Consider the following 13,230-nt stretch of genomic DNA (forward strand, 5'->3'; position numbering starts at 1 on the left):
TTGGACACCTGAGAGCTTCAAACCCTTTGCCAATATGTTATCAGCTTATTGAACGAGACCTGAGATTTTTTTTTCTCCATTGTGAATAACAGGAGTTGCCTCAAATTTAACTATTTTTATACATTAGTGTCGAAGGACATGTGTTTGCGCGCTGGGGATCATGAAAGGTTATTAGTCTCGCAATCTAAGAAGACTTTAACGGAGAAATCGTTTTTCTTCAGGAGCGAAAGAGTAGTGAATGACGCAGCAGATGTCCTAGGACTAAAACTTTCCTTGTTTTTTATCGCAATCAGTTTCCAAATATGACATAAGGAAAGGATTAATGAAATTGAGAGACCAAAAATTTGACTATAGTAATTCATGCTCTTGGAAGATCCGCTGTAGATGCAGCAACTGTATAGCATAAACTTTAGGTTTATTCGTTTCTATTTTATTTGTTCCATGACATCCGTTTTGTGTACATTTTATTTAGCCAATTTTGTACCCCTTAACAGGTAATTCAAGTCTTTTACTACTACTACTACATCTGAAACTCATCTAGATGCTATTTTTCAACATGCTTTGCGTGTAATTTACAAAAGGAACACCAGCTGAAGACCAATCACTGCAGCAAGCTTTGTGTCAAAGTATCAAATGGGGACAAATTACTATGATCTAAAAAAATTTACCCTAACACCTAAAATAACAATGTAGTGTTGATAAAGTCTCTTAATTTTTTATAGGTTTTCGTTTCGTTGCTCATCAATATATTAGGGGCCTCGCGAATTCTTTGGTAGATGCATTTTTCGTCAACAAGAACCGTTATGAATCAACCATTACCAAAGACGAACAACAACCACACACAACTTGAAGCCTAAATATATCGGGTAAACCCGACAAGTGCCATAAAAACAGGGAGGGAGGTCTGTTACTGTGCGATTGCTCATAAGTTTCCAACCCGCTCATTTGAATTTTACATTTTGACTTAATTGTCTACCGATTCAGGAAGAGATAGGAAACGTTCAAAAATTACCATAAGGTTTAAAAATAATTGGTGTATGATTTTGGAAAAAATCAAACCACTAAATCAATTAAATAATGCCGCATCAGAGGACCGATGACAACTGCCGTTAAAATTAGACACATCAATTATGGGCAAAACTATGTATTTAACAACAAAAATCTAGTAACAAAGTCAAAATAGCGTCAAATAAAAACCTAAACTAAACAAACTAACAAGTACTTCACTACAAAGCAGATGGAACCTGTCCTTAATGAGACTAGGTACCAAGTGGACATAAAGAAAGGGCAAAAATGGCAAAGATCAAAAATTGATTGAATATTTTAAAACCAAGTAACTTCATAAGTCAAAGTAACCATCAGTTTTCAAATAAAAAAAACTACCATATAGATTCTACCATATAAACCAATGTTACCTGTCGTAAGTGAGACCAAGTTAGAAGACTATAAATTAACAAAAAACACTGCCAGCACTTTAAAAATGACAGATAATTTACGAGAACACATAGCTGAAGCCATTAAAACAAGCTATTAAGCGAATAGATTATAAATATTCATTTGGGCCTCGTTTGAACATCAATAGGGCCTGTTTTTAAAGGGGTTATGTGGTATAACAACGAAAACTCAAATGTTGACCACTTCCAATAACAAACCAGTAGATTAATGATTGCTTCACAAGATGAGAGCTGTCATAAATGAGACAAAGCTACAAGTTGACAAATGAGAAAACAAGAGAATTAATCAAAAACTGAATTAAAAAAATTCATGAAAAATTTTGTTGGTATGTGACCAAAAACCGGAAATCAGCCGAATGTTCACAAAACTTTAAACGGAATTTAAAAATCTTTTTAAATTGAAATTTTACGCTGGATGGGCATTCTAATGATATAACTCACAACTCTGTAGCTGTTAAGAAGATCATTTGATAGTTGTTCCGACACCACCTTAGCGGAGGTGATGGAACTATATGCTCAAAATGTCGATCGGCCAAAATTGAGTGATCAAAAAAAGTCAGTTGAGCATATAGTTCCATCTCCTCCACTAAGGTGGTGTCGGAGCAACTATCAAACGCCCTTCTTAACATCTATAATAAAAATCTAACAGCTAAAATGTTTGCAGAGTTTTTCAATGCAAAACTGTCAGATGAAATTTAAGCTAAATGAAAAGATATAATGAAGAAATCTCTTACCTTCTCATGGCTGTTATTCTGTAAGCATGAAATAATATTTAATTCAGAAGGCGATTCGAGGCAATGTTACAATTAATAGTACAATTTAAGAAAGGCAGCAAGGCACATTTGTTATTTTTCGTGCACTCATGTGATTGCTCTCATTTTTACAGACGAGGATTTATTCTGAGTTACAATTCAGTATCTCTGAAAATTCTAATGCAAATACACATTCAGCTTTCATCTGTTTTCATAAATGAAAATTTGTTGCTGCCAGTTTAAATACACAAGACTATTTTTGCATGTTTCAATCACACGCACGCAAATTACACAGCCGCCACAGTTTAAGCCTACAGCGTAAATAATAAAATCGTAGTTAAAATTCTTCAAACTTTATTAAATGCAATTTCAAATAAATCTAGTCTCAAACGCGTTTGTATAGCTCTGACATCAATCAAATTTCCTCGTATGTTATGCCGAAAACTGTACGCAAGTTAAATTTGTTTTGAGCAGCCACTTAAAATTTTTATCTTCTAAATCTCTTACATTTCGTCGAGTGTAAATATATTCCTTCTGATTTTTCACAACTAGCTGGATTTGTGCACTCTTCAATTAGTGATTTTTGAATAATCAGTTTCTTCGATAATTTTAATGAGTTAAAAACAAATCGGCCGCACTGATGTTAAAAAATCCCTGTGAGTAAATTTGAGTCGGGTCATTTGGTCATTCTAGCCATTTACGTTTTTTAGCATGCTGTATGAAGTTGATAAAAATTGTTCACGCCAATAAATTGAGCAATGAGTAAAACTGAGCAATAGGATGAATCACCGAAAAACGAGCACATATCTTCGTTTGGTCAAACCGGTAGAAGTGACGACAAAAATGAATCAGTAAAAATCAAATTAACGGAGGAAAGCGCGGAAAATTGCCTCACAACAGTCAATTTAACATTGACAGTCAAGAAAATGAGGTAGAAACGACAACTTTTTCCCGCTCAAACTGTCTGTCTTGTTTTGTTTTCAAAAATTTCCAAAACAAAAACAGTTCATTCAGACAAATCATTCGCCCAACAGACATCTGACGTGAAATTCGAATCACGATTTTCTTCTCAATGTCTTGAATTTATAAAGAGACTCTTTTTAGAATCTTTCTCATTACATGAATCAGTGAATCATAAAAAGGTTTCAATCTAAAAATTTAGTCTAAAAACCAAGAAATTTATACAAAGCAGGAATGTGATCCCTAAGAGAGCTAAATGATAAGAGCGAAATGCCAGAACAGAGTGCTGCAAAAACCGAGTGCTTTCTTGTAAAAATGCCCATTTGGAAATTCAGAGAGTTCCTATAACTGAATGTGAAGGAAACTCAGAAAATCACATTCTAACTAGCAATCTAGAGAACTCGGGCAGAACTATTAAATGGAACATGCACCACACTAACATAAAGGAAGTGTAGAGGGGAAGCAGCAAACAAAAACTCTGTGAGGTTCTTTTTAGTCTGAAAAATCCATACTTCAATATTTCCCAGATTTTACACTATGTAATTAGACGTTAACAAACATAAACCAACAACCGTTGAATTAATTGATCTTAAATTACTGGCGAAATCTAAAGATTATGAGAATATATCCTCACTGTGTAAGGGGTTCACATATATTTAACAAAACATAAATCGACCGACGTCGGATGAATTGCTCTAGAGCCACAGGTGGGGGCAGTCTGAATCTAAGATGGCAGTCCAAGATAGCAGAACCTCCAAGATAGCAGTCTGACATCTAAACAACTAATCTACAACGGATTTGATCCTGAACCACTCACAATAGCCTTTATGTTAGCAACACACAATGAGAGCAACTGAGATCACTCAAAAATGAAGAAGCGAAGAGTGAAAAAGTCACTTGCAATGTCAAAGAATGTTCTAGAACAAATGCACAAAAACTGTTAAGCAAACTCTTTGCACAAAAAAGATACACTCGTTTAAAACTATTGCCACAAAATTCGTCCGAGAGCAATTAAACAGTAAATATATCCACATAACTTCTCTACCGCAAGAAAGTAAACATTTCATTTCAATATTTCAAAACTAAAAATGAATAAATTCAAAAATTGAAATTTTTTGAAAAACATTTTTTTCTCTAAAAAAGATCTCTGATAAAGTTGAAAATTTATTGAGAATCTATATGACAAAACATTCAATGCTATCTAATTCAAAAGAAACAAAATTCAAGGCAAGAGAAATAAAAATCGAAGATCAAGCAAACCCCAGGGGATCCAAGAGACCGTAATTTTCGGGGAACAAATCACCGCTAATCAATTATCATACAAAAAGCGACAACTTTATCGTTAAAAACCAAGAGATAATCCAAAAATATGGTATCTTTTTACAATAATGAAATAATAAACAATACACAAAACAATACACAACATTATGTACAATTTAGCATGAGACAAGCAAAATTGGCCGAAATTGAAGGCGGAACAATTAGCTCGGTGTAGGAAGAATTCAAATGTTTGCATTAATAGCCTTACAAGTGATAAAAATCTGGTCGCTTTTAAGTAATAACATTGAACATTAGACACAAAATTAAACATAACCAACCAACGCCGACGAACTGCTTACTTAAACTACCGGCGAGCAGTTGAATTTGGTGTTACCCAGCTTGGGCTTAGGGAAGTTAACAGTAGGGATACACCAAAGGCTGGGGGTTTGACGGCGGACAGTTTGATGGTGGCCAAAACGCTAAGAAAACTGCTATCTAAGCATGATGCAGTGTCTTCTCAACAGCTTCGGTGAATTGTGCACAGACTATTAGAGCTCTAAGTGAGCTGCTCAGTCACTTAATTACCACAGGACTAAGGTAATTGCTACAAACTTCATTTGAGGTCAATTAAAAAAAGATAAGATGCTAGATAAGTGACAAAACAATGACCATTTTTAATCAGTTGAAATAGCCAAGAAATGATCTCTGCCGTTTTTACTCCTTACATTTGGTCACATTGGTTCATAATTGACTGGCATTCGAAACTATTCACGCATACTTTACTATCATATGGGCAAATAATAAATAATTTAACAGCCAAGATTTGAAAATAATAGATACATGACAGCAAGGAGATACTGAACATAATTTATTTAACAACACCATACACTAAAAACTGAACTTTAGTTGTTTTAAGAGAGGACCTCCCACCACTGGCCTAAAAACCATGAAATTATAAAAACCTGCTCAGCAATTTTGGTGATCCGCATAATTAAGAGACTGGCAGAGTTCTAAACAGAAAATTATTGCCCTCGGGCTTAACCAGTTTGTCCCTTTTTGGAGGACGAAAAGTCAAACGGGACGGACAAAAAATCGATCACATGAAAAACCGCATAAGGACTACTTTGAAAGAGTGTCTAGCATTCCAGTACTCACTTTCTGGCGTAGAAATTAGCGTCCGGGCCGCAGATAGTGTTGACTCCAACATTCACAATGTAGCTCATCGAGATCAAATATCTTCTCCAATTTTACTGACACAAACGAAGAGCAACAGAGCAACTACAACGTTGAATTTTTCTACACCACTCCTCATTGGGACTTTAAGCCTCGCGCTGCGTTCAAATAGTCATGTAACCTGAAATGTTATACCAAATGGTAAATTTAACTCAAGTTATAAAACATCAATTTGAAGGATGCTGGCTGGCTATATGTTTACACAATAATCACTCAAGCGCAGTAGAGTAATCTTTCGATTAGCACATGTTTAATTTTGTTTCAATATGGCGACAACCAGTTTGCAACCGACACATAGTTATAGCGTCATTAATTTGCATAGATATAATGCTATTTAAAATCATTTAATGGTTGAAGCGTTCCCGTAGACCATAGATACCGTCGTCAGATCTTTTTGAGGCATAGGAAAAATTAGCTTCCCCTCTGAAATTCTTTTATAAAATTACTGTAACGTTCAATCAGCCTAACTTAGCATATCAAAGATAGTATACGCAAAAAATGAGGGTTATTGCAATAACAAGCAGAACATGCCACTTCGGCGGGCGAACGACGCCTGCTTTTCATCTTTGTTTACAAAAATTATTACATGTTTTGAACTACTGATTGTTCGTATAAAATCAATTGATAGCTACCGCTTCAAGATTATTTGACACATTTCTGCAAAATAGCTCCGAATACTACAAATTGCATTGAAGATTCATGCGTAACTCAGTTAATTGAAGTCTGAATGTCGAAATCAATTAGTAAAAGGCATAACCGCTAGACCGAAAGCATAAAATTCTAGGTTTGACACCTTTTGCTTCACCAAAGATTCGCAAACAGCTAAAATCATTTTTCCGACCCACAAAGTGAAACGAAATATATGCCAAACTCTTTTTTTCAGTCAGCTATGGCCGCTCGATATTTTCCCTAAAAAGATAATCAGTGATACAAAAAGAAAGCTCCTCAAAAGTCAAAAATTTCAATCGCAGGATTTTTTTTAAATTTTGTCTTTTTTGAAATTAAAAGTTGGGCCAATTTTTACTACTTAGTTCACTTTTCCACTTCTCTGCTATCTCGTGATCTGTTCAGACTTTGGAGTCAATTAGAAGTCAAGCTTCTGTGCTGAATTGAACTAGGTTGAAGAAAAACTAGATTAAAGGAGCAAAAAAACCAGGTAGTCAATTTTTGTTTAATGCATGCCTTCTTGCGCCATACATTACAGATGTTAATGATAAATAAACAAGGGCCATTTTCATTCTGTGACTTAGTTGCATTGATGCAAATGTGAATTTCGATTTTAATTTTATCTGATCTGCCGAGTCTTAGGATTACTTAAACATCCTAACTTTAATGATCTGGACAACCTTCATGTTGAAAACATACCAGGCAGACTGCAGGACAATAACCGCAAAAAGGAGCGTTGAGAAATTAGTACGGGACCACTGGGACCGATGGCAAAGTGCTTAAGTTTGAAAAAAAATGAATTAAAACTCACTTACTTATATATCTTCAAAATAAATTTTAAACACGCTTGTCTTTCAAGTAATGAGGCTTTATAATAATCTATTTTGGGAGAATATAAATTAAGACGGTCCACTTTTTTAATTTAAATTGAATAAGGGGACTCGGTAGTGTGCGATCGCACATAAGGTTCCGACCCCGCTCATCCACAATTTTCGCATAATTGTCTACCAAATGAACAGATAGAAAAACACAAAAATTCAAGTATTTTTCAAAAAAACTGGTGTATGAACGAAAAGATAGCCTCAAAGCAAATAACTCAGTGAAGTAAAAAATGATGCATTAGATTGATGCGATATGCCGATATTAAGAAAGCGAGCGAAGACGAATGGCAAAATCAAACAACAACAACAAACATTAATTACATCAAAAAATTTATGTCCGTTTTAAAACACAAAACCTAATAACAAAGTCAAAATAGCGTCAGATAAAACTGCAAAATAAACAAAATAACTTGTAACTCAGCAGAAAAAACTGGTTATTCACCAGTTCATAATAAGGCTTGGTAACTATTAGACAAAAAAGAACAGAAACTTTAAAGTTAGAAAATTCGCTGAATTTTTTTAAAAAAGCAATTAATTTCAAAGTAATGAAAACCATTAGGAATCCACTAAAACATCCCATAGGTTTACAAATACCAATGCTTTTACAGAAGGGAATTAAGAAATCTCGGTATTCAATTTTTTTTGCAGTTACAAATATAGCAGCAAATAGACAACAAACAAAAAATCAATTAAAGTTGCCAGAAAATGCTTTGGAAGCCGTAAAGCCATACTTTGGCCCCCAAAATATGTTCAATTGCACCTTCGCTGAACACCGAGAATGTATTATGTGACCGCTACAGAAAAAAAATGCAAAATTATGTAAAACTTAATTTTTTTTCGAAAAAAATTTATTTCCAAAGACATGTAAGCCATTAATTACAAAATTAAAAAATTGAATAGGTTCGCCTATTCTTCAACAAGAAGCCCTTGAGACCTGCAATTAAACAGAATATATCTACCGTCTACAAAAAGAACGTCAAAAAGACAAAAATCAAAAATTCATTTACTTTCTTTTTGTGAAAAACCCTTGTGGAAGCCAGTAAAGTCATAACGAATTCTCTTAAAAGATTAGATTTTGTGACACCAATCCCTTTTGACACCTTGCCTTGAAATGTATTATGTGACCTCTCATTAATGAAACTAGGTAACAATTAGACAAAAAAGAAAAAATTAAGATTAAGTAATACTTGTTTTTATCGAAAGAAAGGAACGTCAAATATGACAACAATCGAAAATTAATTTGATTTTTTTTGTGAAAAACCCGTGTCGAAGCCAGTAAAGTCATAACGAATTCTTTAAAAACATTAGATTTTGTGACACCAATCCCTTTTGACACCTTCCCTTGAAAAAATAATAGCATTTTTAACCTTTAATTAACGAGAGCAGGTAACAAACAGACAATAAAAGGAACAAAAATGTACAGTTGAAGAGTTTTTTATCATTTTAGAAACGAATTGTTTTCAAAGTCAAGAAAGCCATCAACTATCTTCTAATATCCGAACATTTGCTCATCTACTCTTCCATGAAAAGCCAATCAAACCGGATCATTGTACAGAACATTTCATACGACTAAAAAGACCAAGACAAAACGACAGTTAAAGACAAAATTAAAAAATTCAATTAAATTCTTCGAGAAAGTATTGTCGAAGCGGTAAAGAACCACAATCTATATCTTTAAGGATTTAAATATTATCAATTTTGCGTTATTCTGAACGCAAAAAATGTGACATATGAACTGCCAATAACGTGATAATTTGACAAAACTAGAAAACATGAAAAATGAGCAAAACCTAAAAACTAAAAATAAAATTGTGAAATCTAGTAGTATCAAAGCCAGAACACCATAAATTAAGGCAAAAAACCGCAATAAAGACTAATTCTGAATTCAGCAGTAAAAAGGAGTACTCTTCGATTGCTGACACTAAGCTACAAGTTGACCAAATTAAGAGAAAAATGGAGGCAAAGTTCAATAAGCCATTTTTTATTTCAAAATCAAAAGTTTAAAAGTCGAAACGACTATCAGCTTTCAAGCAATTAACTAGATAAAATAATGTTGAGCTAATTAGGAAGCCAATAGGAGCTATCACTAGTGAGCTTTGATTTGAAATGTTCTGTTATTTAATTAATATAAAAAAGATCGATTTTTTTATATGAAAACCCGACTGATGACAATCCGAAATATTTTTGGGTTGTAACGGTCCAAGACTTGCACAAAACTAGTCCTGCTAATGCTGGTTGTCCATTAGGAATATTTAACTTTTCGAATGACATTGATATAGATATTTTGTGAGTTAAGAAATCAAAAATAAATGCTGCGTTTTTGATAATCAACGAATAAAGTTAGCAAAAAACGGCAAAGTTTCAATTACAGAGCACTCTCAACGGAAGTTGAAGTAAAATTAGCCCCCTTTTCAGTCTACAAAGATTGTCTTAGTGGTGTTTGGGTGTGCACTTCCTGCAAGGTTAATCAGAGTGGACTAAAGAAACTTATTTCGTGCTGTTTTTGATGAAAAAGTCTGAATTTTGAAATATTTGGCCGGAATTTGTGACAAAAAAATTCAATGAAAAAAGCCGACAATTTATTCTGTCTTTAAGCGTAAAATCAACAACGTTTTCTTGAAAAACTTTATTAAATTTTATCAAAATTGGCGAAATTTTAGTCAAAAATTCCTTAAAAAGGTGAATGAAATCAACGGAATCCACTGTATTTTCTCAAAAGTTTAAACCTCGATAACTCCCTGTAAAATACGAAAAATAAAAAAAAATAATTAATTCCATATTCTACGCTGGACAAGCTTTCTAATGATATCAGTCTCAACTCTCTACGATGAATATATCGATCGGCCAAAATTGACTGAACAAAAAAAACCCATTTGAGTATATAGTTCCCCCCCCCTCAAGAGGGGTCGGAACAATAAACAAATGAAGAAGTCATTTTCGTGAGTGAGGCAAGTAATGTATAATTTATCAACCGATTGACCTAAATACTCACATTAAAGAGGGTAACAAATATGTCCAGAAATTCGGGGAAGAGTCGTAAAACCCATTACGATAATCACTCCTTAACTTCCTGGCGCGTGATCAAACAGCCGCAACGCAAAAAAAGAGAAAGAAATCACTATCGCTTCGCGGCTACTAATGTTTGGGTTTTTAATTCGGCTTCAAATCGCAGCAATGAAAAGTCTAGTTTAATAAATCGAATCGCGTCAAAAGCTGGTTGTTTTCAAAATAAAGAAGTCTTATTTGAAACCCAAATTCCTTCACCGGAATTCCTTGACCGTATCTTTTTCAACAAACGATTAAAAATATGAAGGAATGATTTTAAGAACACAATCTTTAAAACTATAGTTTCAATTCGGTTTTTGGTTTAATAGTTGTTCTCCTTTTAATTTGAAGATTGGCCTGACATTTTGAGTTCCGAAAACAATATCTGACTTTAGCAGCAACGGAAGTCAAGAAAAACAACTTTTATAACTTTGCTTGCAAGTTATCTTCGTTACAATACTACTTTTTAAATTCACCAAACTTTCAAATGTAAAATTTACAAGATGAAGACAATGCACGAAGTACATTTTCGCCACATTTTTTCTTTGACATGACACAGATCATAGAATGCGTGCTGCTTTCACACATTTCACTTTTCACAAAACTTTTCCATTTTCACATAACTTAAGAATCGTTCAAATGTTTCCATTTCTGATGAATTAAAAAAACAAGTTCCAACAAGTTGTGAAAATTATTTTTAAGAGTTAAGGTAAATTGCTTCAGTCAATTTCTCGACGTTGATTCATTTCTGTTCCAGAGAAACGCATGTCACTTTGCAAATCCTTTAACGATTTTATATTCATCCGTTTAATTTGTTTTTGCTTTCAAAAAAATAACCGAGTCTGAATATCGTGCTCAAAACTACATTACCTAACTTCCTTATTGAATTTTTAATTTGAAAATGAGGCCATAAATATTTTTTAAGAAAACAGCCAGACTGTTGACGGATGAGGGCAACAATTGAGATTCTTGATATTCATTGAAATTGAAGCAGGCAATGAAAAGAAAAAAATAACGTGGCAGTCTGTTATCATGCTTCAACTTGTACAACACACAACCAAGCATCGGCCTTTCGATTCAGATGCAATATAATTGGTTAGTGCAGAAGTCATTTTTAGTGAGGTAATTCGTGTGTGATCAAAAATCTTATCATACTATTGGCGTAAAATCTAACAAACATAGCTGGCAGATTGCCAGAAAATAGCCGCAATAGATTCGTACATCGGCAGTCTAAAAAAAACAGTAAAAAAGACAGACCAAAAAATTCGTCTTTTTATTGAAGGCTGATCTGTTGTTATATTTTGATTAAAAATCTGTATAAGATATTGCTGCCTCTATTAGCTGATCTCAAATAACCTTCATTTAGAGTGACACACACCCATTTGACCTTATCTCTTTGAATTAAAGTAAATAAAAGTCAATTTCAAAATGAGGAAGTCATTTTTGAGAGTGAGGTAAGTCAAGTGTGACCAAAAATTTAATCACGCGCATGAACAAAAAAACTCGCTCCACTAAGAGCGAAAAATGACGTCACACATACAATTCAGTTGAAATTGCATGAACGAATGAACAAAAAGTGGCTGTGACGTCATATGGTCGTAACAAAAATCATGACGACGAAATAAAAAATCATAGCCGGACAAGTCCTGACGTACAATTAAAAGAATTTTCATTGACTAAACAGAAAACTAGACCTAGAACGGACTATGAATGGATTGGGAAAACCATTTAGAAAAAAATCCGATCCAAAAAATCGAAAAAAAACAATCAAAATCAAAGTGAAATTGCCGCATGTGAACAAAAAACCACTAGCGAGAAAGCGAATTTTTGTTCAAACACCGTTTTCTCAATCTACTTCAAATTTAGAGCGAAAAAATTTCACGCCGCAAAACCACTCGCTTTTTCGCTCCACTTCCTGTTTCGGCGTGACCAAAATCACTACTCCAATTTGACTTCAAAAATCATGAAAATGTGTGAACAGATCTTAAAAAACATAGCCGGAAGAATTCCGGAAACGACTCGAAGGATAAAATTGCCCATACTTGTGACTTAATAAATAGAACAACTATTGTGAACCCTGAACCTCCACAAAGGCCATAAAAAATAAGGAAGAAAAGAAACGGCATTCGAACACAAACTGAACAAAAAAAAAACAAGAAAAACTTCATGAGTTTTTTTAATAGTACAAGGAAGCATAAAACCGAGTAAAATTCCTTTGCATTTAGAGCAATGAAAATTTCCCAAAACAATGGACAAGTCATAATAGGCTAGGAAACTTCTCAAATTTTAAAAAAAGAGAAAAACTCCAAAAAATAAGAAAAATGGTTTAAAATTTCTATTTTTCTACCACATTTCCCGAGAAAATAAATGATACCAAGCGAACTTTAGTCAAATGGTAACTGAAAATATCTTAAGTAAGAAGCTTCTAATTCTGATCAAAATTCTCCAAATTAGCAGTAAAATCAAATTAACTACTTGAACACTTCAATTCCTATCAAAACGAGCCTGAAACTAAAACAATATCAAACTTCATAATCAAACTTCATAACCATCAAAAGTTGGAAAAAACTGCATTTAAAATCCGCACGTGAAAATAAAAATTCGCTCGCTTAGAGAGAGAAAATTTTTTCCACTCACTTTTCGCTCGACTCTTCAGATTTTTTCAGCGCCAAAATCATTCCAAATTTTTTTAACGCGTTTCATTTCCCGCTTCAAAAACACTCCAATAAAATTGATTTAAAAAAAGTAAAGAGATTAGGAAAAGTTGGTAATATCTGTCAATGAAAAGTGCTCTAAATATATTCCATTGAAACCTCTAGAAAAGTTCCTATCAAAAGCTAGAATACTAAGAAGTAGCAAAAAGCAGAATCAGAAGATTTCAGCAAAAATTCACAAAAAAATCACAAAAAATCGAGGAATCTGCATAAAAATTACTCATTTATCTTTAATAAAATGACTCAAAACTGAAATCAAAATCAT

General features: G+C 33.5%; 1 protein-coding gene across 4 annotated transcripts in view; it reads right to left on the bottom strand.

The window, feature by feature from the left end:
• Positions 1-5,776, bottom strand: part of LOC142349844 (transmembrane protein 168-like) — a 41,568-nt gene extending 35,792 nt beyond the window's left edge. For 2 of the 4 annotated variants that reach the window (XM_075401654.1, XM_075401652.1), the window contains exons 1-2: positions 5,582-5,776; positions 2,189-2,206 (exon numbers count right to left, since the gene is read on the bottom strand). In XM_075401654.1, coding sequence (XP_075257769.1) covers positions 2,189-2,206; positions 5,582-5,649 — 86 coding nt within the window. In that variant the 5' untranslated portion in view covers positions 5,650-5,776. The remainder of the gene's footprint in view (positions 1-2,188; positions 2,207-5,581) is intronic. The other 2 variants (XM_075401656.1, XM_075401653.1) reach the window with 1 other exon arrangement.
• Between the last annotated feature and the right edge of the window lie 7,454 nt (positions 5,777-13,230).

The sequence above is a fragment of the Convolutriloba macropyga genome, chromosome 11 (assembly GCF_964194025.1).
Source record: "Convolutriloba macropyga chromosome 11, txConMacr16.3, whole genome shotgun sequence".
Taxonomy (NCBI): Eukaryota; Metazoa; Xenacoelomorpha; order Acoela; family Convolutidae; genus Convolutriloba; species Convolutriloba macropyga.